Source organism: Mesoplodon densirostris, chromosome 6 (assembly GCF_025265405.1).
Source record: "Mesoplodon densirostris isolate mMesDen1 chromosome 6, mMesDen1 primary haplotype, whole genome shotgun sequence".
NCBI classification, from domain to species: domain Eukaryota; kingdom Metazoa; phylum Chordata; class Mammalia; order Artiodactyla; family Ziphiidae; genus Mesoplodon; species Mesoplodon densirostris.
The window spans coordinates 124,284,363-124,312,226 of NC_082666.1; the positions used below are offsets into that span (position 1 = coordinate 124,284,363).

Genomic DNA, 27,864 nt, shown 5'->3' on the forward strand with positions numbered 1-27,864 from the left:
ACATTTAAAATAATTATTTATTAAATAATTCAAATTATTAATTTAGTTCATCTTACCTATTTAAAATCAGTTTTTCCATATACATATTAAAATATATTTAGAAATATTGCCTTTTTCCAGTTTCACATTTCATGAAACAACTTTATTTGAATTCTTAACATGCAACTCTGACATCAGTATCATTACATAATCTGTTTTTTGAGTCATCCAACAATTTTCTGGAGCCATAATTACTTAAGTTATTTAGGATAAAGAATTCTTTTTATCTCTTACTTATTTCTTACAGTATGTCTACTCAAAGGCACAATAATTTGTTTGCATAACATTGAGAGCACTTTTTTCACTTGACCTATAGATGTATATTCACCATGTCCAAAACTTAGTATCCCACAAAAAAATCTTTGAAAGGCTTGTTTATAGCAACAGAGGGTTAGAGTACACCCCCAGGAATAATGACTAAATTTGTTTTAAATATATTAGTCCATTTAACTAAATCTAACACACAATCTCTATAAGCAAAACTTCCTGACTTGGGTTATTTAAGGCTATGTGAAGGTGTGAAGGCCTCTAACAATACTTTGCTGATCAAAATAAATAAACAGTGCACTCTTCAATGTGAGAGATACTATAAAGACTTTAACTTAAAGCAACTCACTCTTTGGGAAAAAAATTCCACCTTGGAGTTAGGTATATTAGTATCTGTTCATCGACAGATGAATGGATAAAGAAGATGTGTATATAAACACACACACACACACACACAGAGTGAAATATTACTCAGCCATTAAAAAGAATGAAATAATGCCATTTGTAGCAACATGGATGGACCTAGAGATTATCATACTAGGTAAGTCAGAAAGAGAAGGACAAATACCATATGATTATCACTTATATGTGGAATCTAAAATATTACACAAATGAACTTATTTACAAAGTAGACACAGACTCACAAATACAGAGAGCAGACTTGTGGTTGCCAAGGGGGAGGCTGGGTAGGGGAGGGAAGGATTGGGAGTTTGGGATTAGCAGATGCAAACTACTATATATAGGATAGATAAATAACAAGGTTCTACTGTATAGCACAGGGAACTATATTCAATATCCTAGGATAAACCATAATGAAAAAGAATATATAAGTATAACTGAGTCACTTTGATGTACAGCAGAAATTAAACACAACATTTTAAATAATAAATAAATAAAGTATTTAGTTTCTTCAGGTCCCACAAAAGTCATTTAAAATATAATAGCATGGGATTCCCCTGGTCATCCAGTGGTGAAGACTCCGCCTTACAATGCAGGAGACGCAGGTTCAATCCCTGGTCAGGGAACTAAGATCTCACATGCTGCGGGGCAACTAGGTCAGCACGCCACAACTACTGAGCTCACGCCTCAACCAGAGAGCCCGCATGCCGCAAGCTACAGAGCCCACGTGCCCTGGAGCCCACATGCCACAACTAGAGAAGAGAAAACCCACATGCCACAACTAGAGAGAAGGCCACCCGCTGCAATGAAAGATCCCGCAATGCCTCAACAAAGATCTCGTGTGCCACAACAAAGACCTGACGCAGCCAAAAATAAATAAATAGATAATAAATAAATCTTAAAAATATATATATATAATAGCATAGTTACCTTTAACCCTCTTGCCATATTCAAAGCAACTTTTAAAATTATGGCTGCTGGAAAAGGATCTCGGCTATCTCTATTTCGTTCTTCTATTAAGTCATTCAGAGACTTTTCACCTCCATATTCCATAGCAAGACACAGACTACCATCGCTAGCTTTAGTGAAAGCACGGTAACCTTAAAGAAAATACGACATTTTGTTACTGGAATAGGGAAGAACAACAGTATTTAAGTTTTTTACAGTAATGTGACCGAATACAGATCTGGATTAACACTGTCAAATATAAAATGAAATAGCTATTATTTACAAAACTCATTCAGTAGATCTAATTTAAAATGCCTTCAGTGTTTGCCAATAGTATCACAAATTGAGATATTTTTTAATACTCAATGCCTTCCTAAATATAATGGTTTCACCAGCCCTACTTACATTAAAAATGAAAATAAGGAAATTATGTAAATGAATATCATATTACACTCCTGAATTCTCCATAGTACCAGCACCATAAATGACTATATGTACTCCCATGAAGTTTTAAATATATACTTAAGCATCTAAAAATATATACTAATTTTTTTTTTTTTTTTTGGCCAAGCCATGCGGCTTGCAGGATTTTTTTTTAGTTCCCAGACCAGGGAGTGAACCGGTGCCCCCTGCAGTGGAAGCACAGGGTCCTAACCACTGGACCACCAGGGAATTCCCACTAATTTTTATTTTAGAATGTTCACATTAATTTGATTCTTGCCAAACTCCATCACTACCCTCTTCATTTTTATTTATGAAACCAGTTAAGATATTATATAAACCATTTCTGGATAAACAGAATACTACACCAGATACTGTTACCAAATAAATCTAAACTTACCTATAATGTTTGGATGATTAAGGCTTTTCAAAATCTTAGCTTCATCAGTTAGTCTCTTTTGATACATACTCTGATAATCATCATTACATCTAGGATTAATCTTTTTCACAGCCCAAGGAGAATGAGACAAACCTCTTGGAGATCTTAAAAAATAATTAATCAAAAATGTACAGAAAGATTAATAACCATAATACATTTCAAATGACTAATAAGAACTTCCAAATTTTGAAAAGGACTTAATAATAATTTGTTGTTTTTTAAAAAAATTAGTTAAAATATTTTAGACTATCAACACTTCTGTTATACATCCTCTTTAATTGGGTACTTATATCTGATAAATCTATTGATTATGAGAGAAGTCTGATATCTATTACTGAAGGGAAGGGTTAAAAAGAGAAAACTAAAAGGAAAAAGATGAAATGTTATAAATTTTAAATTTCAAAATTACTATAGTATTTTCTAATTTTTTCATTCAAGCATGTCAAACTACCAACTACTCAAAAAGCATTTAACTATAGGTACCAAATATGAGTTACAGAATGTTAAAGTAATAAACACTAATGCCTAAGAAACAAGATATACATTTGGCTCATATATAACCATGCAAAGAATAACAGACTGTTCTTCACCTACAAATACTGTGCCTCTAACAGACTTAGCAATTCATCTTATATACCTCTCACCATATACATGTGTTTAGGGAGATAATAATAAACATAAAAATAAGAAAAAAATGTAAATTTCTATTTTCTAGGAAGATTCAGCTGTTTTAAGAATATTTAAGGTATAAATGTTTCGAGGCCTAAATAAACAAACAGGTAAAACGAAGTCAGGGAACGGTTTGTTCACCTGGTAAGGTAGGCGTTTAGGAGTATGGCAGATTACAAAGGACAAAGTATATGCAGCATATGGGCACAAAAGCTAGTCAAAGAGCCTCAAAAGTTAAAGATTAAAAGTTCAACCATAAGATGGTAAAACAACAGATTGAACCAAGAGCCCATTTAGCTCTGTACTATCTCATGAGCACAGCTCTATGATTGCAGGACCTCTGTTTAAAATCAAAAAACATGTATTCAAAGGATCACTAGATTTCTTAATTCATATATATCTATCATGCATAAGTTTATCTAAATTATTCTTAAACCTCCAGTTTTAGATAACAATAGCATTTGGGGATACCTCTTCCATCTCATTTAATATGAAAAATATATTTTTCAAGTTTCAAGGGGTACCCCATAGCTCTCGATTATTTAGAATTCAGTGAGCAAGTCCATCTTCACCTTTTCCATAACATATCCTAACCTACAGAATGACAAGAATGTATTTACAAAATCTGAATAAAACTTTTCCAAGTGAAAAGTTGGTTCACTAAAATACTAATAAAACAGGCAAATTTCTGTTGAGACTGCACAAGGAAAAAAACAAAAGGAGACACAAATATTGCAAACAAAAATGGGGACATATTCAGCAGAGATTTAAAAATATATAAGTGAATAAATACTAAAACTTTTAAGGCCAATATATTTAAAAGACAAAATGGACAAATTTGTTTTAAAAATCTAAGAAAACGAATAAAAGAAGAAATGTAATCAAGAGTTTAAAATTTTCCCTCAAGAAACACAAAACCTAGATAATTTTATAGGTGAGTTTACTAAATTTTAAAGGAACACATTATTCAATCCCATACAAACTGTTCCAGGGAATAGAATGAAAAGGGACTATGAGTCTAATACAACCTTAATAAAAAAATCAAACAGGGACAAGGAAAATCACAAGGAAAAAGGAAAGGAAAAGGAAAAATCACAAGCTAATTTTACTTATATCAGATATGCAAATATTCTAAACAAACAGTAAAATGAATCCATCCATTTATTAAAACATAATAATACATCACAACTATGTTGGGTTTTATCTAGCAATGCAAATTTCACAGTAAAAAATGCAGACTTCTGAATTGAAATGATAGCCTGAACATACACATATAATTTTGATCCCTCCCAGGCACCTCTAAAATAAAAACAAATGAATATTTTAAGACATACACCGACCGACAAGGATGGAAATGACGAAGAGGAGACAACAGCAACCAAGTCTTGGAAGCTTGAAAAGCTTGAAAGTAACTGACTTAACAGGCCCAATGAACTTCTTGAAAGTTGTTTTAAAAGCAGGTGCATTCCTAGATACGATCCTCGATTCTGTATCAGCAGACAGTTGCCCATCCTCTATCCCCCAGCTTCTGAAGATGGAAGACTGGCTTTGAAAGGGGAAAAAGCAGAGGGTCTTTAGCCTAAGGTTGACTGACATAGTTGAGAACCTGTGAGCCATACAGGAAAAGAGTAATTCACGACCAAATGCACCCTAAATGCTCAGTGAGTTTTCACACGTGTATATACCTGTGTTATCAACATCCAGATCAAGATATACAACATGTCTAGCATCCCCACAAGACTAAGGATGCCATTTTAAAAGGAAAACTTTCAGATAATTAATTAAAAACAAGATAGACAAAAATGAAAAACTCAATGGAAGTATCAGAAGATGAAGTTGGGGAAATCTCCCAGAAAATAGAACAAAAAGAGAAAGAGAAAATAGAAAAACAGACCAAAAAAATAAATAAAATAAAGGTAAATCAGAGATCAGTCCAGTAAATCCAACGTCCAAATAATAGGAGTTCCAAGACAGAGAACAGAAAAACAGGGGTGATGGGACTTACCTAGTGGCACAGTGGTTAAGAATCCGCCTGCCGGTGCAGGGGATGCGGGTTCGAGCCCTGGTCTGGGAAGACCCCACATGCTGTGGAGCAACTGAGCCCGTGGCCACAACTACTGAGCCTGTGCTTTAGAGCCTGTGCGCCACAACTACTGAGCCTGCGCTCCAGAGCCTGCGCACCACATACTGAGCCCGCATGCCACAACTACTGAAGCCCGCGTTCCTAGAGCCCATGCTCCACAACGAGAAGCCACCGCAATGAGAAGCCCACACACCACAACGAAGAGTAGCCCCCGCTCACCGCAACTAGAGAAAGCCTGCACGGAGCAATGAAGACCCAACACAGCCATTAATTAATTAATTGACTTTTAAAAAAAAAGAAAAACGGGTAAAATGATCAGCAAAGTAATTAAAAAAATAATTTCTCAAAAATTTCAGAACAGGAATTTTCAGTTTCCAAGAGGCCCACACCCATGCATGTCATTGTGAAATTACAGTGGGAGGAACAGATAACATAGAACAGATATATAAAAAGAATCAGTAGTCAGAAGGGCTTCAGAATTCTCAACAGCAACACTTGAACAATGTCCTCAAAATTCTGGAGGAAAAGTACTTCTGAATGAGAATTATAACCCAGAAAAACAAAAAAGGCCATTCAAGTATGAGGGTAAAATGAGAACGTTTTTAGAAATGCAAATTCTCAAAAATGTATCTTCTGTGCATCTTTTCATGGGGCACTACCAAATGTCCTCAACCAAAATGAGATGTAAACCAAGAAATACTAAGACATGAGATACAGAAAAACAGAGGATCCAGTTCACCAGAGAAGCAAAGGAAATCTCTAGGCTACAGGTAAAGGAAAATCCCAAGCTAACAGGGCCACCCTGAAGACTGGGAGGCTCAGGCAGGAACTGCTGTTCCAACCAGTCACCTGAAGCTTCCTAATTAAGTCACATACAGTATAACTTTGTTAACAACACACTTCACTTTATAAAAATATTTTTTAAAAGGGAGAAAAATGAGACTAGCCATGAACCTGTGAGAAATTTTTTCTTTCAAAATAACTTAGACAAGAGTTTTAGACATTAAAAAATGAAAGTTCACAAAACTTATAGCATACAAACACACAAAGGGGGTGTTTAAACTGCAAAAATGCTTCAAGAATACCCACTTATATATAACTGCTATGCTATTCTCAATTCATTAGCTTTTTATTACGGTATTTCTATTCGGAAACAATATAAACCTAGAGAAGCTAATGATGTGCTGGGTTGGACTAGTCAGGGTGATTCCGAGAACACATTAAGCAATACGTAACGGCTTAATTGTCTGCCACTTAATAAACGTGAAACTAGGTACAGAGTAATGAATAAAACAAACAACTTTTAATAAAATGTGTTTGGTGTCATGTGTAATATTATTAGCTATTAGCCCCTATTCTATTTCATTTCTCTTTTAATACGATTTTCCTACTTTAAAATCACATATTTGTCCTTCTTACTTAACAATGATGACATAAGAAATAAAACAACTTTTACTTCTTTAGAAGAGAGTATCTTGAGAAGGCAACTCTCCAGACAGAAGGGATTAATAACCACTGATATCCCCCAACACTGGCATCACACAGGAACCCCTCTCCCCTGTCCCCTTCCCTTCTTAAACAAGCCAAGGAAAAATTACAAGGTAAATTACTTCTCCTTTAATAATCCATCAGGAGGAAGCTAGGAGAAAAGTATACCAGGCAGAGCTCTGGCAAAGTTATGAACATACCCCAAATCTAAATATTTGAATTTTCATATTCCTTTTTGTCTCCAAGTACAGTGGAACTATGGTTCCACATAAAAATATTCATCTGAAATCTTATACTCACCTTTTCATGAGGTAGACATTTACCCCAGTACCAAAGCCAAGCTTCTGCATAAACGGAGAGGCAGGAATATTTATGCATGGAGTTAAACACGATGCTAAACGTCAGAAAGAGAAATAAAAGATAAAATTAGTATTTGAAAAGATGTCTACAAATGCACCCTAACATTCTCAACATGTTATTCTTAAAGAGTATTAACTGGCAAAGTCTTGGAAAGCAATTTGACACTATCTATCCTAATTTTAAATGGATACCCTTTGACCAAGTCTACTTTTAGAGCTCGATCTGACAGTAACACTAAAGCAGGGGGCAGTAAACGGCCTGTGTTTGTATGGCCCACAAGCTAAGCATCGATTTTTACATTTTAAAAGCTTTGTTAAAAAAATAGATAAAGAAGGTCTCTTGGTCAAATCCTTAGACTTCATGACTCTCTTCCAACATGTCCCAAGACAACTCTCCAAACAACACCACGGCAACGAAGTGTAGACACAGCTGCACCAAATTCACAGAAGACCAACTGAAAATCCTCATCAATGCTTTCAACCAAAAAACTTATCCAGGTTATGATACCAAACGAAGACTTGCCTTTAATAACACTGAAGAGTCTAGAATACAGATTTGGTTTCAGAATCGAAGAGCTAGGAACTGATTCCAGAAAAGATCAGAACCTGAGTAGGACTTAGAATCAAGCCAAGACCAAGATCACCCTGAAAGAAGATTCAAAGTAGAAAAGACAGACAGTGTCATATCAGCTACGATCCTCTCAATTACACACCCTCATCAAGGCATTTATGGACAGTCGTTATTGTGGGATTGATTCCAGAGAGCAACTTGCTAAAGAAACCAGGGTTCTAGAGTCAGTAGTTCAATTCTGGTTTCAAAATCGAAGATCTAGATTCCATGTCCAGGAAAAAAGAGAAATTGAGGAGGCCTTAGAATAAAGACAAAACCAGGGACAAGATCTCTGAGTTGAGAAAATTCAAAGTATAGAAAGTAACTACACAGAATGGCACCAATCTCACTAGTGACTGTCTTATTTCTCTGGAGCCAAAACAGGGGAAACAGAGAGATAGATTCAGTGTACTAGACTGTCATCAGTCTGGACTCCAAATCTCTCTCTTCCTGGGAGCATACCCTTCTAAACACACCTCCAGCTTCTCCAGGAGCTGAGCCTTTCGGAGACGGTAAACAGGACTTCAGGAAGCAGTGACAGATATAAGGCACCACGCAGCCCTACTGACTTAACCTGGATCCAGAGTTCAACAGATTTCGAGGACAATAAAATAAACTTTTTAATATCATTTTTCAGCCATCATAGTAATGACTGATTCAGGCAAAAATCATTAAATAAAAGAAGAATATAACAATAGGGTTCCTATGTGGCCCACAAAGCCTTAACTATTTACTATCATATATGCATGCATATACATGTGAATATTAGAATGTGATTTGTGGTTGAAAAAAGACAAAACAGCCTAAGTACTCATCGTTAGAGTCATAATTATAGTATACCTATATTACAGAGTATTATACAGTCATTAAAAAGGATGAGACAGAGGAGTCCTACTTTTGCTAAATGAACAATTAACTGCTCCTGGAATTGCCATCTTGTCATGACAACCAGAAAGTTTGACAAGATATAATGGTCTTCAGATACTTGACAATTGGCAGAGCAGGACTGTAAACTCTGAGAGAAGAGAAACAAATGAGGTGAGTCATATCACTGACCTAACTTACTGCTTGAAGGCAGTTTCCAGGCTGCAGTGCAAAGAAACACAGCAGAGGCCTTGTCAAATTGAGGAGATGGAGATTAGAGGTCAACAAGATTTAAGTAGCTAGAATTTGTGGAATAGAGAACTAAAGAGGGAGCCAAAAAGTGGGGGAAAAAGCTCCAGAGATCTGAAAAGAGGTCTCTCTTTGAGTGTCTGGCTAAGTACCTACCTGCACATACAATGGACAGAACCCCCCAAAGCTGAGGAAAGCACCAAACGCAAGCAATAGGTTAAACAATTACCAGAGATTATACAGGTCTAGGAATAGTTCAATTACCATCAGCCAGAGCATGGTAACTCTCACAGAGTATTGAGTAAAGTCCTCTAAAGAGTCACACTTAGTGGTACAGCTACATTTTAGCCCATAGAAAAAGTTTAGAACAAAGCTTACAAGCAAGCCTCAAAAGAAACAAGCTAATGTGCAGGTAACCTAACTGGACCATAACAAAACCACACACCCTTCAAAGGAATAACAAAATCCAGCACTCAACAATATTAAATGTCCAGCAGCCATAAAAAATTACTAGGCATGAAAGAAGCAAGAAAATATGGCCCATCTCAGGAGAAAAATAAACCAACAGAAACATACCACAAAATGGCAGTGATGTAGAATTAGCAGATAAGAACCTTAAGATATAATCTCCAAAATATGCTCAATAATGTAAAGGAAAATGTGAGCATAACAAGGAAAGAAAAAGATGTAGGGCCTCCCTGGTGGCGCAGTGGTTGAGAGTCCGCCTGCCGATGCAGGGGATACGGGTTCGTGCCCTGATCTGGGAGGATCCCATATGCCGCGGAGCGGCTGGGCCCGTGAGCCATGGCCGCTGGGCCTGCGCATCCGGAGCCTGTGCTCCACAACGGGAGAGGCCACAACAGTGAGAGGCCCGCATACCGCAAAAAGAAACAAAAAATAAAAAAAAAAAAAAAAAAAAAAAAAGATGTAAAAAGAAGGTCCAAATGGAACTTCAAGGAATGAAAAATACAATGAATAAGAACACCACCTTAGAGAAGCAGAAGAAAAAGTAACTAAATTTTAAGATGAAGCAACAGAAACTACCAAAAATGAAGCACTGAGAAAAAGATTAGGAAAAAAATAAAGAAATCATCAGTGAGCTATGGGACAAGAACAAAATAGTAGGTTTAAATCCAACCATACAGAATTACATTAAATGTAAATGGTCTGAACAGTGTTGTCCAATAGAACTTTCTGTCTTGATGAAAATGTTCTATATCTGTGTTGTCCAGGAAGGGAGCCACTAATCACATGTGGTTACTGAGCACTTGAAATGTGCCTAGTAAAACTGAGGAACTAAATTTGTAATTTAATTTTATTTCATTTGAACCTAAATTTAAATTGCCACGTCGCTAGTGCCTAAACATTCCAATTAAAGACAGAAGTTGTCAGAATGGATTAAAACAAAACAACACATAACTACATGCTGTCTATAATAAACTCACTTTAAATATAAAGATATAAATATGGTAAAAGGTTGGAAAACATATACCATCAAAACACTAATCAAAATAAAACTGGGTGGCTCTATTGATACCACATAAAGTGGACTATGAACAGAGAGTACAACAATAACCATCCTAAATGTATATGGTACCTAATAACAAGTTTCAAAATATGTAAAGCAACAACTGATAGGATTGGAAAAAAGACACATCCACAATTGTAGTTGGAGACACTCCTCTCTCAGTAATAGAATAAGTAAACAGAAAAATCAGTAAGGATACAGAAGACTTGAACAAAACAACATAAACAAGTCAACCGGCTTGACCTAACTGACACTTATGGAACACTGCACCCAACAACAGCAGAAAACATCTTTTCAAGTGCATGAAACATCCACCAAGATAGATAAACCTCTAGTCAGACTGATCAAGAAAGAAAGAAAGAAAATATAAAATACCAGTACCAGAAATGAAAAAATAGATAGCACTACAAATCCTACCAACATTCGCAGGGTAATAAGAGTGTATCACAAATAACTTTATGCCAATAACTTTGACAACTTAGAATAGACAAACTCCTTGAAAAAACACTAACAAAGCTTACATAGGAAGAAATAGATAACCTGTAGAGCCCTACATCTATTAACTGTGAAGTCACAGTTAAAATCTTTCAACTAAGAAAACTCCAGGCCCACATGGTTTTCCTGGTAAATTCTACCAGTTAAGAAATACTGTCATTTCTACAAATACTCTTCAAGAAAAAGAAGAAAACACTTCCCATCTTACTTTATGAATACAGAATACCCTGATACCAAAACTAGACAAACACTCCATACAGTCAATATCTCTCATGAACACAGAAAATATCAGCAAATTGAATCAAGCAATACATAAAATACATTATGGCCAAATTGGCTTTACCCCAGGAATGAAAGGTTGGTTTGAGATTTAAAAATTAACATAATTTACCACATGAACAGTTTAAAAAGGAAAACTTTATCTTAACAGATACTGAAAAAGCACTTGACAAAGTTCAATACCCATTCATGATAATAACCAGGAATAAAAGGAAAATTCCTCAACCTGATTAAGGGCATCTGGAAAAAACCTACATCTAACATAATACTTCATTAGGAACAAGGCAAATATGTCTTCTCATACCTCTTCATTCAAAAATATACTGGAGACAGTGCCGTAAGGAAAGAAAAGAGAAATAAAGTAACACAGACCAGGAAAAAAAAGGAAAACTGTCTTTATTCATCTACATTACCAACTATGTACAATATCCTAAGCAATCTACAAAAAAGCTAATAGAATAAGTGAGTTTAGTATGGCTGCAGGACACAAAGTCAATATTCAAAAATCTATACACTAAGAGCACAAAACATTTTCTCCTGTGTTATCTTCTAGAAATTTTATAATTTTGGCCATTTTTGCATATGATGTGAGCTAAGGGTTGATTTGCATATGGATATCCAATTGTTTTTATTTATTGAAAAGATTACCCTTTGTCCATTGAATTGCCTTGGAAAATAACGTTCCATGTATGAGAGGCGGAAAGGTAAAATAGTTCCTTAATGGTCCAAGTTAAGTTGGTTCTTCACCAGGGAGAACCTACAAATCTGTCAGACTGTCAATAAAATTAACTCAAAGATGACCAAACTCTGGCCTATAAAAGAAGTCTTATTTCTTAAGATCAACATTAGAAAGACGACTTATGCTAAAATTGTTCATGTGTGATAGATAATAATTAAAGGATCAAACTATAATAATACAAAGACATTTCTGATAGCAATAACAAAGAAGAAAGGTTTATATCTTACCAGATTTCCTTTTTTCAGATAATCTGCTTGGTGTCTTGAAATCACTGGTTTCTTCCATTGTAATAATCACTCAAGGTCCTATGATGAAAATAAAGAGAAAGTTACACTTCAGTTATAAAGAATACATCTTTCATTCATGAAGAAAAAATTCCTGTAATACTATCACTCATTTACATAAAATTTGAGAACTGAAAAAGACCATGACAAATATTTAGTCTGATTTTATTTACAATGAGAAAACTGAAACCCAGAGAAGTACAATCACATACCCAAGGTCATGCTATTACTGACAGTGGGTTTTTTGTTTTAGTTAAAAAATAATAGATGCACACGGTTAAAAAACAAAATCACCTAGTACCCTCCCGCACTTCCTGGGGGTAGTTATTAACAGGTCTTTTACATCCTTTTAAGAGATTGGCTATGTAAGCAGCATTATTCATAATAGCCAAAAAGAGGAAACAGAAATAGCTATCAGATGATGAACGGATAAACAAAATGTGGTATACAGTACACACAATAGAATATTATTCAACAGAGTACATAGTCTAATATGGAATATTATTCAGTCATAAAAAGGAATGTAGTACTAATATACACTAAAACATGAAAGAAACTTGAAAACATTATGCTAAGTGAAAGAAGCCAGACACAAGAGGCCACATATATGATTGCTTTTATACAAAATGTCCAGAAAAGGCAACTCCATAGACAGAAGATAAATTAGTAGTTGCTATGGGCTAAGGGGAAGAGAGAATGTGGAGTGACTGCGAGTGGATGTGTGCTTTCTTTTCTGGGGTGACGAAAATGTTCTAAAATTAGGTAGTGGTTTAATATATTCAATTCTACTCCCAAAACCAATGAATTGTACACTTTCAAAGAGTGAATTTTATGATATGTGAATTGTATCTTAATAAGCTATTATTTTAAAATTGTTTTTGAAAATAAAATGTACATACTGCATACACAAGCAAGTTAATCCAAGCTTTTAATTTCTTCTGTAACATATTTCTTAAAAAATTTAAATTCATTTTTCTTTTTTAAAAAAGTTAGGTTCCATATTAGATTTACTATAAAGCAAACTGTTCCTACATGTCTATAAGCTTGTTTGGATTGTCTGTAAAAAACTGGCAGGTAGAGAGAACATTTGCTTAAATGTTGCACAGAGTCCTTAATATCCCTTAATAGATAGCATCTTTAAAAACTCTGTGCTAATAAAAAAAATCGCTCAAAGGCCCTGCTTTGTCTATTAATATGAAGCCTATTCATTTTTTTAAATGTAGCTACAATCACCACTGTCTTCAGATTTGCCTGAATTCAGAACACCAACAATCCCCTTTTCATGCCAAATATACTAATTTAATCAAGGGACGTTCAACTACAAGGAAGGAACAAGTTTTTCTGGAACAAGTTTCACATCTTTGGGAAAGGATAAACTATTTTTAACAGAGTGGGTTCAGGAGGTATTTCTACCTTGGAAATAATTTCCCCCGTGAGATTCTGATTCCCCTTTTTCCATCTCCATTTTTCCTCACAGTAAGTTGTGAGGGAGCATCTCAATGAGTTTCTAAGACTTCTCTCTACCTGTGGGAAGCTAATCTTCATTCATTCAGTCAACTTATACTTATGTAGCATGTACCATGCACCAGGTACTGTTCTAGATACTGGAGACACAGCAGAGAACAAGACCCAAACAAACAATAAGATAAATATATAAGATGATGACCTATAGTCAGGGGAAACATACACCAAGTGAAGGGAGACAAAAGGGCTTGAAATCTGTGTTAGGGTAGTCAAGGGAGGTCTCCTTGAGGAGGTGTCATTTGAAGGCAGTGAGGGAGCTAGCCCAAGCAAGTACCTAGGGGAAGCCTGCCGGACAGAGGAAGTAATGAACGCAAAGGTCCTGAGGCAGAAATGTTCAAGGAAAAGCTAAGTGGGCAGAGCTAGCAAGAGGGAGAAGGAAATGAAGTCAAAGTTTGGGGATGGAAGATGGCAAATCAAGTAGAGCATTGTGGCCATAACATCCTTGGCTTTTATTTAGAGAGCTTTAGTCACAATAAGGATTTCAGCTTTTAGTGAGAAACGGGAAGCTATTAGAGGGTTTTGAGCAGAGGAGGTGAAGTGATATACTCCATCTTATGCTTCACCAGGATCACTATGGCTTGTGGTTATTAACTGAAGAGAACAAGGGCAGAGGCAATCGGACCAGTAAGATGGCTATTTCAATAATCAGGAGAGATAATGGTGTCTTGGATCAGGATAGTAGCAGTAGAGATGGTGAGAAACGGCTGGGTTCTGGCTGTTCTGAATCTGGAACCAGTAGGATTTCCTAATGCTTGGTTTGTTGTTAGGAATGAGAGAAAAGTCAAAGATAGCTCCAGGTTTTCAGACTGAGCAACTGAAAGAACAGAGGTGCCACTACTGAGATCAGAAAACCAATTCTGAATGCCTGAGTCTGACGTCCAAGTAGAAATGTGAAATAGACAGCTGGATATCGGTCTGGAATCCAAGCTGAAGATGTGTATTTGTGGGATATCAGCATGTATATGGTATTAAAGCCAAGAGACTGGATAAAATCACCTAGGAAGTATGTATAGATAGAAAACTGAGAGCTCTGAGGAATCTCAACTTGAGAAATGAAAAACAAACAAAGTAGCCTGAGAAGGGGTCAGAAAAGCAGGATGCAAATAAGGCCGGCAAGAATGGTATCCCGGAAATCTTACTGCCTTCTATGTCTCACTGCCTTTCCCCCCTCAGCATAAGGCAGATTTGATATTGAGATGGACTGGGACCTCGGATCTTTTACTGGAGTGCTTGCACTTGCACCTGGTACAATTATGACCAATAAGATACCAAAAGGCCACAACCCAACTGCCACTTCTGAGGTGCCAAGAGCAAAAGCAGGGTACTGTGCATGATCCCTGCACACAGCACCGCCAAGGGGGTGGGCAGACCACCTAAGCCACGCCTCTGGCCCCACCCACCCATCCGCCCCCAAGCTCATCCTATTTAAGGAACCAGCCCACCCTCCCCAGGGAGCGAGCAGGGGCACCTGTTACTTGCTTTTGCTCCCTCATGCTACAGCATAAGTCCCAATAAAGCCTTGTCTGAATTCCTTATCTGGCCTCTTATCAATTTCTATTGATAAAAGAATTCAAGGACCCGAGTCGGTAACAATAGTTAGAAGCAGCACGAGTGTTAAAAATAAAACCTCCCTTCAATTAAAAACACCTGAGTTGGACTTCCCTGGTGGTGCAGTGGTTAAGAATCCGCCTACCAATGCAGGGGACACAGGTTCGAGCCCCGGGCTGGGGAGATTCCACATGCCGCAGGGCAACTAAGCCCGCGTGCCACAACTACTGAAGCCTGTGCGCCTAGAGCCCGTGCTCCGCAACAAGAGAAGCCACCGCAATGAGAAGCTCGCGCACCGCAACAAAGAGTAGCCCCCGCTCGCCGCAACTAGAGACAGCCTGCACGCAGGAATGAAGACCCAACGCAGCCAAAAATAAAATAAATAATTAAAACTTTTTTAAAAACCTAAGTTTAAACAGAATCCTTTTAACATTCCATTACATTCTAGGTTACTCTAGGACTCAGTGCCACCTTCTACTCCAACCTACTTGCACCTAAATATATCCTATCCATTCCACAGATGTCTGAGGCAACTTTTTCCACTACTACACAGTTTAGGCTTTACTCTACTGATAAATGGCTTCTGGCCACTGGCCCTAACTCTGTTTTAAATTCTGTATATATTGTATGTACACATTATATATAAACTGCTAAATTACCATACTAATCTAAATCAAAAAGTTCTTAGGAAGCATCAAATTGTAAACATTTTAGATGATGATACATTAGAAATGCGAGTAATATGACTTGGCAGAACTTCATAGTTTGTCGAACAACTATAGGGTATTTTTAAAAAGTCAAGGACTGTTTGAGAAGCAATACTAAAAAGTGGACAGCAAGTTAATCAACAGGCCTACTGGATCAGATATCAGTAACTTTTGGACCCTAGGACTAAACAAAAATACTGGATAAGATAATTCCCAGTTCAACGCCATATTCCCAACGTCTTCCACCTGCCTTCCAGGCCCCCAGCTGTCAGGAAAGCAAACGCAGAGGCCTCGGCTCGGGGTGGGGCGACCCCCGGCCAGGCCCACGCGCGGAAAGGGCCCGCAAAAGCTCTCCTTACCGGAGCCGCGCGGTGGGACGAGACGTCCAAGACAAAGCTGTCTTGAAAATTGGTCCCGAGTGGCCTCCGACAACACGCCGCGACCGCCTGTACTGCCCACCTGCCAACACGGGCCCTCGGTAACTGTCGTTGCGATGGGAACCCGCCCGGCTTTCAAAAGCGCGCGCACCGCGCTTACGTCTGCCGAGAACTACGGGGTGCCGCGAAGGACATACCAAGCCGTATTCGCCGTTACTTTTTTTTTTTTTTTTTTTTTGCTCTTTCCATTTTGCTTAGCGATCCCTTTTACTACCTAATTGGGATGATTTGAAGCCAAATTAAAGGAAGAGAAGCGCAGCAAAGGACAAACTGATTTTTACAGTCACTGTCAGCCCTTCAGAGGGACAACTCTAGTTAAAAAGAAAACATATGCCTGTACTTAGGCTGAACTTATTCCTCAATTACGAACACTGCGCCCAGAATGTGTAATGGTTATTACATGCTTTTTTTTTTTTTTTTTTTTTTGCGGTACGCGTGGCTCTCACTGCTCTGGCCTCTCCCGTTGTGGAGCGCAGGCTCAGAGGCCATGGCTCACGGGCCCAGCCGCTCAGCGTCATGTGGGATCTTCCCGGACCGGGGCACGAACCCGTGTCCCCTGCATCGGCAGGCGGACTCTCAACCATTGCGCCACCGGGGAAGCCCCTACATGCATTTTTTTAAAAGATGTTGGGGGTAGGAGTTTATTAATTAATTTATTTATTTTTGCTGTGTTGGGTCTTCGTTTCTGTGTAAGGGCTTTCTCTAGTTGTGGCAAGCGGGGCCCACTCTTCATCGCGGTGCGCGGGCCTCTCACTATCGCGGCCTCTCTTGTTGCGGAGCACAGGCTCCAGACGCGCAGGCTCAGTAGTTGTGGCTCACGGGCCTAGTTGCTCCGCGGCATGTGGGATCCTCCCAGACCAGGGCTCGAACCCGTGTGCCCTGCATTAGCAGGCAGATTCTCAACCACTGCACCGCCAAGGAAGCCCTTACATGCATTTTTATTACAGATTTATATGGCCTCTAAACACTGTACCTAAAAATTGATTAGCCTCGAGTAGCAATCATTTTTGGCTGAGATGAAAAATAGATATTCAGAAATTTTGCTAACTTATAATCACCACATTCATTTCACAACAAATATTTAGAGAGCATCTACTATATGCCAGGTGTGTGTTGAATGCCCACTGTAGAGGATATACTACAGTAGTCACTAAAAGAGACACACAAGACGATCAAGTCACAGAAACCCCTCCTGCTCAGGAGGATCTTAGAATCTATGCAGTGGGGGAATCGGGGAAGGGCGGGGAAGTACCCTAAGAAAGAAACACACATACAAATCAACACAATCCAAAACAGACTATGATGTAGGTTACTATGATCGTAAACCACATTGTTATTTCAAATGAGGAAACTATGGCCCAGAGAGGTTAAGTAATTTGCCTAAAGTCACAGAGCTAATGAATGGTTGAGCCAGGACTTGAACCCATGTTAAACTTGGACTTCCTCTTTAACAAATGTGTTCAAAACGTCTTCCTCCTTACACACACATACACACCCCTCCACCTCCAGGGCCTTCCCATTTTTGGCCACTGTCTCCTAAGCAGAGATGGTCTCATTGCACCTTCCCTCTATTCTCATTCTAATTTTTTTTTTTTTGCGGAGACATAGTATAGACCTCATCGTCTTTTAAAAAAAAAATACCTATAATTTTTTATGCTTTTTATTAAGTTCTACATTTTTACAAGCCCTCTGTTTTCTATTCTTACGGCTAATAAAGTCCTGCCTAAAGCCAGAGGCTTAGAGCTTCTTAATTAACCGCTGCCTGTGCAAAGTTAACTCTAGGGAGATGAGGATATTGACACAGGTGTAAGATGAGGCAGAAAATATTCACAGGAATGAAGGCCCTTGGGTAAAGGCTTATAACCATCCTGTTCCCCATCTTGTAACTACAAAAGTACCTCCAGAGATTATCTGAAGAAACATCTGAACTTCACAAGCTTAATGTTATTGCCTATGAAGTGTAACCACTAATCTCAAAATCTTGCACACCAGTCAGTTGTCATGGGAAACAGCTTCCAACATGAACGGGTTATTTCTCCCAGTGAGTAAATAGCCTGGATTTCTTGGCTTAGGCAAAAGAGACCCAAACTCTGTATTTGACTGTTGGCTGGTTATGCCCAAAGGAACATCTGCATCCTCACCTTTTTATGGCGTAAACTCCAACTTCTGCTCCATTCAGGGCCTCCCCTTTTGAGCCGAGTTTAAAGGAGAAAAAAAAAGGATATTAACTTTTTTTTCCTCTTTTCTACTGCTGATACATTTCAATTCTCTTTGAGGCCATATGGATGCTGGTGATTGGCTAGAAGAATGGTGGGAACGTTTAGGGAAGAGGAAGAAAAAAGTAAACATTTCAAAATTTCATCTTGTTACCTCTGTCTATCCAACAAGTCAACATGTGCCTAGGGTGCTGCTCTGGCATCCTGAAGCCACTGGGTCCACAGCTGAGGCCACCTGAGTGCCCCCCCCAAATATGGTGCTTCTCTTCTGGGTCCCAGTTTTAGTGAATGGTGCCTCCATCTATCCCCACATCCTGAGCCAGGAGCTTCCCTTTCCCTTAACCCATCCAAGTTCTGACAACTCTTCCTTGTGCATCTCTTAAATCTCTTTCCTCCTCCTCATTCCACCTTCCTCTGCCTTGGACTATAAATTCTTATTTCTCTCCACTGATGACCCCAACAACCTCCTAATTTGTGCCCCCTGAGTCCAGTCACTCCTTTCCTCCAGTTGATTTCCACATTGCTGCCTGGTTAATCTTCCTGAAATGTAGATCTGTAGATTGGAGAAGGTAGACAATAAATGAGTGATTAAAGCACTTGCAGATGGTGGTCAAGACTGTGGAGAGTGCATGCAGGCTGCCGTGATAGAGAATGATGGGTGGTAATGTAGAGGAGTCCACTCTCATAGCGTAGTCAGAGAAGCTTTATCTGAGCAGCTGACTTTAAACTGAGATTTCAGGGATCAGAAGGAGCCAGTCGCATGAGGAGCCAGGGGAAGAACCTTCCAAACAGAGGGAAAGGCAAGTGCAAAGACATTGGAGTGTTTGGGGGACCAAGAAGAAGGTAGGGTGGCTGGGACATCATGGGAGGTGGGTGAAAGTGACCCAGGATGAAGCTGGAGAGGTAGGTGTCCTCTTAGTGCAAGAATAAGCTATTGAAGAATTTAAACAGGAGAATGACATGGTCTGATTTTTAGTTTAGGAGGATCACTCTGGCTGGAACATTTTTTTAAAATGATGCTGGAGAAGTTGGACATCCATAGGCAAAAGAAAAAAAAGGGAAAAGGAAAAAAGAAGAATTTTTACCTAAACCTCACCTTATAAAAAAATTAACTGAAAACAACATTATCCACACCTAGATATATATACAACTGAAATGCACATATGTGCACCAAAAGACATGCACATAATTGTGTATAGCAGCATTATCTGTAATAGCCAAACTGGGAAACCACCTAAATGTCCATCAAGAGAAGAAAGGCTAAATAAATGGTATTATATTCATGCAGTGGAATACCATATACAGCAATGTCACTGTCTGCACCAACTGGGGTTAACCTCACGGTGTTGAGCAAAGAAGCTAGATACAAAAATATAATACTTCATAATTTCATTTATAGAATGCTCAAAAACAGGTACTATGAAACCATACTATTTACAAGTTTAAACTGGCAAAAAAAATTTTTTTTAAAACCACCGAAGTGATGACCATAAAAGTCAGGTTTGTTGTCACTTAGGAGGAAGGGGGTGAAAAGTGACTGGGAGGAGAATAGGAAGTGCTCCAGGAGTGCTAACATTCTAGCTCTCTATCTGGGTGATGATACAGGAGGGTTTGCTTTGATAAATCATTGAGCTGAATGCTTTGTTTTGAGTGCTTTCTGTATTTTTGTCATATTTTACAACAAAGCAGCTTCAAAAAAAAAAAAAAAAGGAAAGGAAGGAGAAGAAAGTGCATGATGGAAGATGAGCCTGGGAAGTTTGGCTGTACATTGGACATAGTAAGTGGGCTCTGGTGGTAAATTTGATATTGCCAGTGAGATGTACTTAGTGCAATTTGGAAGACAGAAGTGGGACAGAACCCCTTTCCTGCCCTTTCACCTATGGCCCCTGAGAAGCAGAGTTGTGGGGCTTGGGGTTTCAGTAGGTGTGTTCTAGTGCCTGATCACTTACTCTGTGGACGTTGAAAGACACCTGCAGTGGCAGTGGTGGTCTCTTGACCCCTGGATCACAGCTATGGTGAATATCCTTGAACATGACATTCCCAGCCTCAGCTTCCTGCCTGGAAATAGGCACAGATATATAATCCTCATAAAGGGAAGAGGGAGAGTGAATAACACAAACAGTAATACAGTCCACCACGGTATCCTAGAAATCTTCGTAACTGTGTAATAAAGTCCATCATGGCAAAGAGCTGGGAAAACATGGACTCACATGTAAAATACAAAACATAAAACTTTTAGAAAAAAATGTAAAACACAAAACTATAAAACATAAAAATGTAAAACATATAACTATAAAACTTTTAGAAAAAAGTATAAAACATAAAACTATAAAAATTTAGAAATACACTGGTGATACTTGAAGAAAAATTTCAGAACAAAGGGCTAGGTGAAGAGTTTATAGACTTGACACTAAAGGCATGGTCTATAAAAAGAAAAATTGATAAATTGAACCTCATCACAATGAAAAACTTTAGTTCTGCAAAAGACCCCATGAAGAGGGTTAAAAAACAAAAACAAAACAGGGCTTCCCTGGTGGCGCAGTGGTTGAGAGTCCGCCTGCCGATGCAGGGGACGCGGGTTCGTGCCCCGGTCCGGGAAGATCCCACATGCCGTGGAGCGGCTGGGTCCGTGAGCCATGGCCGCTGAGCCTGCGCGTCCGGAGTCTGTGCTCCGCGACGGGAGAGGCCACAACAGTGAGAGGCCCGCGTACCGCAAAAAAAAAAACAAAACAAAACAAACAAAAACAAGCTACAGAATTGGAGAAAATATTTGTGAACCACATGTCTGCAAAGGATTTGTATCTCAGCTCGTGTATAAAGAACTCCCAAAATTCAACAGTAGAGAAAACAAACAGTCCAGACTGAAAATGGGCAAAAGACATTGTAATAGGCTGAATGGTAGCCCCCAAAGATATGGGGTTCTAATCTCTAGAACCTGTACATGTTAGCTCATTTGGAAATAGAGTCTTTGCAGATGTGATCAAGTTAAAGGATGCTGGGATGAGGAGATTATCCTGGATTATCCAGTGGGACCTAAATGCAATCACATGTGTGTCCTTATAAGAGGAAGCAGAGGAGATTGACACAGACACACAGAAGAGTGTGAAGTTGGAGCAGAGGGAGATTTGAGGATGTTGATCTTAAAGATGTGGCCTTGTGGCCACGAACCAAGTCATGCCGACAGTCACCAGAAGCTGGAAGAGGCAAAGGACAGATTATCCCCTAGTCGCCTCACTCATACACTTCATTCCACAGGGATCTGAACACCTGCTAAGGCCTGCTTCTGCCTCTTAGATGATGTTTCCAACTCTCGTGTTTTCCCTTTCCACTTAATCTCCAGGAGAAACCACTTTTGCTTTAATTTTTGTCATCTGCTTCCTGAATCCACCTGTGGAAGTAGGGAAGTGGTAAAACACTGGGCAAATATGACACCTTATTATAGTTTAATTGCTTTTGGTTTCCTACTCTGTCCCCTTCCCCCAAAGGACAGTGAAAGGGTGTGTCCGTTCAGATGCATGGGGATGGCAAGATGGAAACACTTAAGGATAGAAAAGAGAAAACAGGGACGGGAGTATCGGCGAACTCTTAAAAGGTAATCTGCTTGTCTGGAGCATCTTCCTAACATGAGATCTGAGACAGGGGTGCAGCTGCAAGCTTGGAGCAGAGAAAGAACTGGGAAGCCCTCCACACAGCTGCCTGTGAGGAAGACTGGACTCCTCTAGCTTTTGCTCATCCTCAATGGCTAAAGATTTCCACTTTCAGCTCTGAATTTTCCTACCGCCCAGCAAGAAATGAAACTTTGCTTGTTCTGGGAATATGGGGCTTGAAAAACAAGAAGTGCTTTGGAAAATGTGCTGGGATCTGAGTGGCTTATAATTGCTGATTTCCTTCCTCCACTGTGGTCCAGCAAACCGGGAAGATATAACAGGGAATTCTAACCCTCCCTCAGGGAAGACGCCTACTTAATACCTAACGAAGATCAGTATTCCATCCTCTGTGATTGTGTAAGACCTCTGGGCTGGTTCTGACATCTGGCCACAATTTCGGCACCCTGACTTTGTTTTTGCTCTAAGATGTTCTTTGCTTTCTAATTCAGCCAGAAAACATTTTCTTGATTTTCAGCTTCTTAGGGTGAATCAATACAGTGAATAACAGGAAAGAGGTTTTGGTGGTTTACATTTCAACGACTCAGTACCTACCTGGAATGCATAGAGAGTTTAGAGGGAATGGCAGTCCTTCTGCTTACTGCATGCTGTTGGAAATTATCCTGCCAATAGGGCAACAGCATATACTAAACAGATTGAGTGAAGAGAAATAAACCAGATGTACTCAAGACATAAGAAAATGATAGGTTCAGGCCCTTTCTTCTGGGGATGGAGTTAAATGGAGAAGCTGGTCGGGCTGTACACACATACCACATATTAAAACCCATGAAGCAGAGCCATAAAAACAAGCCCAGGGCTTCCCTGGTGGCGCAGTGGTTGAGAGTCCACCTGCCAATGCAGGGGACACGGGTTCGTGCCTCGGTCCGGGAGGATCCCATATGCCGCGGAGTGGCTGGGCCCGTGAGCCATGGCCGCTGGGCCTGCGCATTCAGAGCCTGTGCTCCGCAACGGGAGGGGCCACAGCAGTGAGAGGCCCGCGTACCGCAAAAAAAACAAAACAAAACAAAAAAAACAAGCCCAGAGCTTATTACCACCGGGCTGCCCTTAACCAGAAATCACTTTTCCAGCAATATGATACACCCATTTTTTTTAAAAATGGTTGCTTCTCAGGTGAAGAGCTAGGTGATTATCAGAAGGGAAGGGCCCCCCAAGACCTCAACACCTGTAGGCCTTCGTGTATACCTATTAATATTCTCAGCACAAATTCAGCAATCCTGAGTCAGAGAACAGTCCTAAGCTAGGTATATAGCTTATTAGAATGGCTGCTGTAGTGAACAGGACAGAGGGAGGGAGGGAGGGAGCTAGCTTTTATTTATTTACTTATTTGTTTGTTTGTTTATATATTTAGACTGTAAGCTTGAACTAAGTGGACTTTGATGAGGCTCTTCCCTGGAAGTGGTCAGAGGGATTTTGCTTTAAGAACTGCTCATGAAAATTCCAGAAGTGGGTCAACTCCTTCATTCACTTATTCATCGAACAAATGATTCTGAGCCAGGTGCTGGAGGTTAAAAAATTGAAAAAAAATTAAAACCCTCCCTGCCCGCAGGGAACATATAGATTAGTGAACAAACAGATACAGTAGAATTGTGATAAGTACATAATGCGAGTCTGACTCTACTTAAGGTGTGGGAAGATTTCACTGATGTGGGTCTTGAAAAGTAAGAAGTTTGCATGGCCATCCTGATTGGTGGGCAGAAGGGGAGTGTCTGGGATCTCCAGGCAGAGGACAGACCATGTGGAGGCATAAGAAAGGATGCATAGTCTTAGAGCAATAAACAGCAAGGAAAAGTGAGTAGGAAAACAGGTAGAGGCCAGATCCTGGGCTTTTCTGATGGTAGGATTTGGATTTTGTTTTGTAGGTATTAGAGAGCCATACAAGGCTTTGAAACAGGAGGGTTATATGGTCAGATGTTAGATGGAGAAATCTCCTTGGTACATATTGGAGAGGGGCAGACAATGGGAGATTGTTGTCAAAGTCCAGATGAGAAATTAAGAAGTGTTAAACCGGCCGGTGGCAGTGGGCTGGAAGGGACAAAATTAATCAGGGCAGTGTATGGAGTAGGAGAATCAACTTGTAGGAACTGTGAGGACTTTAGAGGCCTATCACCAAAACAAAAGGAAGTTAGTCCCTCAAGCAGAGTATCAGAACATGTTCAAAGGAGAAAAAGGCCAAAAGGACTTCCCCAGAAATTACTCCTCTGTGATGGGGGGACAGGCAGGGAGCTGGGAGGAAAGGAAGCTAGCAGAGGTATCCACTAAGCTGAATTGACATCACCTTGAGTTCACATTGTTGTTTAGGCCTAAAAATCCAATAGAATACAGTTAAAAATTCCAGGCCACATCAAGACTGAAGACATTTTTTGTTTTTTGTTTGTTTCTTTGTTTCTTTGCATCTTCTGCAAGTTCCTTTGTAAAAAAAGACTACTTTGGGCCTCCCTCGTGGCGCTGTGGTTGAGAATCTGCCTGCCAATGCAGGGGACACGAGTTCGAGCCCTGGTCTTGGAAGATCCCACATGCCACGGAGCAACGAGGCCCATGAGCCACAACTACTGAGCTTGCACGTCTGGAGCTTGTGTTCCGCAACAAGAGAGGCCACGGCAGTGAGAGGCCCGCGCACCGCAATGAAGAGTGGCCCCTGCTCGCCGCAACTAGAGAAAGCCTTCACACAGAAATGAAGACCCAACACAGCCAAAAATAAATAAATAAATAAATAAATAAGCTTTCATTAAAAAAAAATAATAAAAAATAAAAAAGACTACTTTGAAAAATGTATTTAGTTTAATGTGTGTTGAATCAAAATTCACATACAGTGAAATGCATAGGTTTTTATGTACACTATTGATAAATTTCACTTATTTCACACACAATACACAAATGTATACATCTGGGTAATAAACATTGCAGTCAAAAAATACATTATTTTGGTCACCCAAAAAGTTCTCTCTTGTCCCCTTCCTGATAATCTCTACCACCCATAGATAACAATTGTTCCGATTTCCATCAACTAATTAGTTTTACTTGTCCTTGAATTTCATATAAAATAAGTCAGACTGTATGTACTTTTTCTTAGCTGAATGGATATCTCACAATTTCTTTCTCCCATCTTCTGTTGATGGATAATTGAGCTGTTTCTAATTGGGGGCTATTGTGACTATAACTGATATAAATATTATTGTACAAGTCTTTTTGTGGATATATGTTTTCATTAGTCTTGGGTAAATACTAAAAGTGGAATTTCTAGGTCATGGGGCATGGGTATATTTAACTTTATAAGGAACTGCCAAACCATTTTTCCAAAATTGTACCATTTTACACTCCCACTAACAATGTATGCTTTTATTTCTAGTGCAAAGTGGTATTCCATTGTTCTTTTTAATTTATATTTCCCTGAAGACTAATAATGTTGAACATCCTTTCACATGCCTGTTGATCATATTGCTTCTTTTTTAAACTGTCTGTTGAAGTGTTTAGCCCATTTTTCCATTGGGTTGGTTGTCTTTTTATTATTGAGTTGTACAAGTTATTTATATACTCTGAACACAAACCTTTCATTGACTGTATGTAATGCAAATATTTACTCCCAGTCTTTGACTTGTCTTTTGATTTTCTAGACATCTTTTAATGAACAGATTTTAAAATCTTTTATGAAATCCAATTTAACAATTTTTCATGGTTAGTGCTTTTTATGTCCTTTCTAAGAAGACTTTGCCTCATCCAAGTTTGCAAAGATATTCTCCTAAGTTTTCTTCTAGAAGCTTTATAGTTTTAGCTTTTTTTTTTTTTTTTTTTTTGGTCACACTGTATGGCACGCGGGATCTTAGTTCCCTGACCAGGGATCGAACCTGCGCCCCCTGCAGTGGAAGGGCAAAGTCTCAACCACTGGACCGCCAGGAAGTCCCTATAGTTTTCACTTTTAATTTGGGTTTATGGTCATCTCAACTTTTGTGTATGGCAGGAGATAGGGGTCAAAGTTCACTTTTCCTGCATACATGTCCCATTCTTCCAGCACTGTTTATTGAAAAGACTTTCCTCTTAGTGACTTGTCGAAAATCATTTGATAGTATATATGTAGGTATATTTCTGAATTTTCTAATATGTTCTTTTGATCTAGTTGTTTGTTCTTATGCCAAAATCATTCTGGCTTGATTAACATAATATTATCCCAAGTCTTCAAATCAGGTAGTAGAAGTCTTCCAACTGTGTTTTTATTATTGTTTCGACTATTCTAAGTGCTTTGATTTTCCACATAAATTTCAGAATTGTCAGTTTAGACAAAAAACTGTTGATATTTTGATTGGATTGCATTGAATCCATAGAGCAATTTGACCTCTGAGTAATATTGAGTGTTCATGTACACAAACAAAGTGTACCTCTCATTTTTTTAGGTCTTCTTAGAAATACTTTATGGTTTTTGTGTGTAGAGGTTTTGCATGTCTTTTATTAAACGTATTCCACAGTAGTCTATTTTTTTTGATGCTATCGTAAATGACCTTGTTTTCCACTTTAATTTCCATTTTTTGTTGCTAGTATAAACAATAATACAAATACAAACATACAATTTTTGTATGTTGAGCTTATATCCTGCTATTAACTTAACTTATTTACTAGTTTTAGTAGATTTTTTGAGATTTTTTAATATACATAATTGTGCATATATATTTTCTTAATTTAATTTTCCAATTTTTTTTTTTTTTTTTTTTTTGCAGTACGCGGGCCTCTCACTGTTGTGGCCTCTCCCGTTGCAGAGCACAGGCTCCGGACGCACAGGCTCAGAAGCCATGGCTCACGGGCCTAGCCACTCCGCGGCATGTGGGATCCTCCCAGACCGGGTCACGAACCCATGTCCCCTGCATCAGCAGGTGGACTCTCAACCACTGCACCAACAGGGAAGCCCCCCAATATTTTATTAAGGATTTTTCTATCTATATTCATGAAAAATATTAGCCTGTAATTTTCTTTTCTCATAACATCCCTGTTAGGTTTTGATATCCAGGTTATGATGACTTTGTGAAATACTGGGAAGGTATTCCTCCTTCTCTATTTTCTGAAAGAGTTTAAGATTAGTATTTATTTCTTACTTAAATATTTGATAGAATTCATCAAATTTCTAATTTACAAATTAAAAACTTAACTACTTGAACAGATATGAGCTATTCAGATTTTCTATTTCTTTCTGAGTTAAGATTGGTAAGGGCATCCTTCAAGGAATTTGTCTATTTCACCTAAGTCCTCAAATTAATTGGTACAAAGTTGTTCATAATATTTCCTTACTATCATTTTATTATCTGTAGTATCTATAGTGATGTCCCTCTTTCCTGACTTTAATAGTCTGTGTTTTCCCTCCTTTTTTTGGATCAGTTTTGCTAAGAGATAATAAATTTTATTAATGTTTTCCAAAGAATAAACTTTTGGCTTTGTTTGTTTTCTCTGTTGTTTGTCTATCTTGTTTCATTAATTACCACTCTTACCTTTTTTATTTCTTTCCTTCTAGTTGATTTAGATTTAATTTTCTTTTTTTTTAATTTTATTTCTTCCCCTAGCTTCTTAAGGTAGAGATTTAGATAATTGATTTTAAACATTTTTTTCT

The 27,864-nt window shown here is 38.6% G+C and overlaps 1 protein-coding gene and 1 pseudogene across 2 annotated transcripts in view; one reads left to right on the plus strand and one right to left on the minus strand.

The window, feature by feature from the left end:
• Positions 1 to 16,484, minus strand: part of PBK (PDZ binding kinase) — a 29,391-nt gene extending 12,907 nt beyond the window's left edge. For both annotated transcript variants that reach the window (XM_060102608.1, XM_060102607.1), the window contains exons 1-5: positions 16,319 to 16,484; positions 12,124 to 12,201; positions 7,074 to 7,167; positions 2,495 to 2,637; positions 1,636 to 1,805 (exon numbers count right to left, since the gene is read on the minus strand). In XM_060102608.1, coding sequence (XP_059958591.1) covers positions 1,636 to 1,805; positions 2,495 to 2,637; positions 7,074 to 7,167; positions 12,124 to 12,181 — 465 coding nt within the window. In that variant the 5' untranslated portion in view covers positions 12,182 to 12,201; positions 16,319 to 16,484. The remainder of the gene's footprint in view (positions 1 to 1,635; positions 1,806 to 2,494; positions 2,638 to 7,073; positions 7,168 to 12,123; positions 12,202 to 16,318) is intronic.
• Positions 7,510 to 8,240, plus strand: LOC132492348 (double homeobox protein A-like; annotated as a pseudogene).
• Positions 16,485 to 27,864: the final 11,380 nt, after the last annotated feature.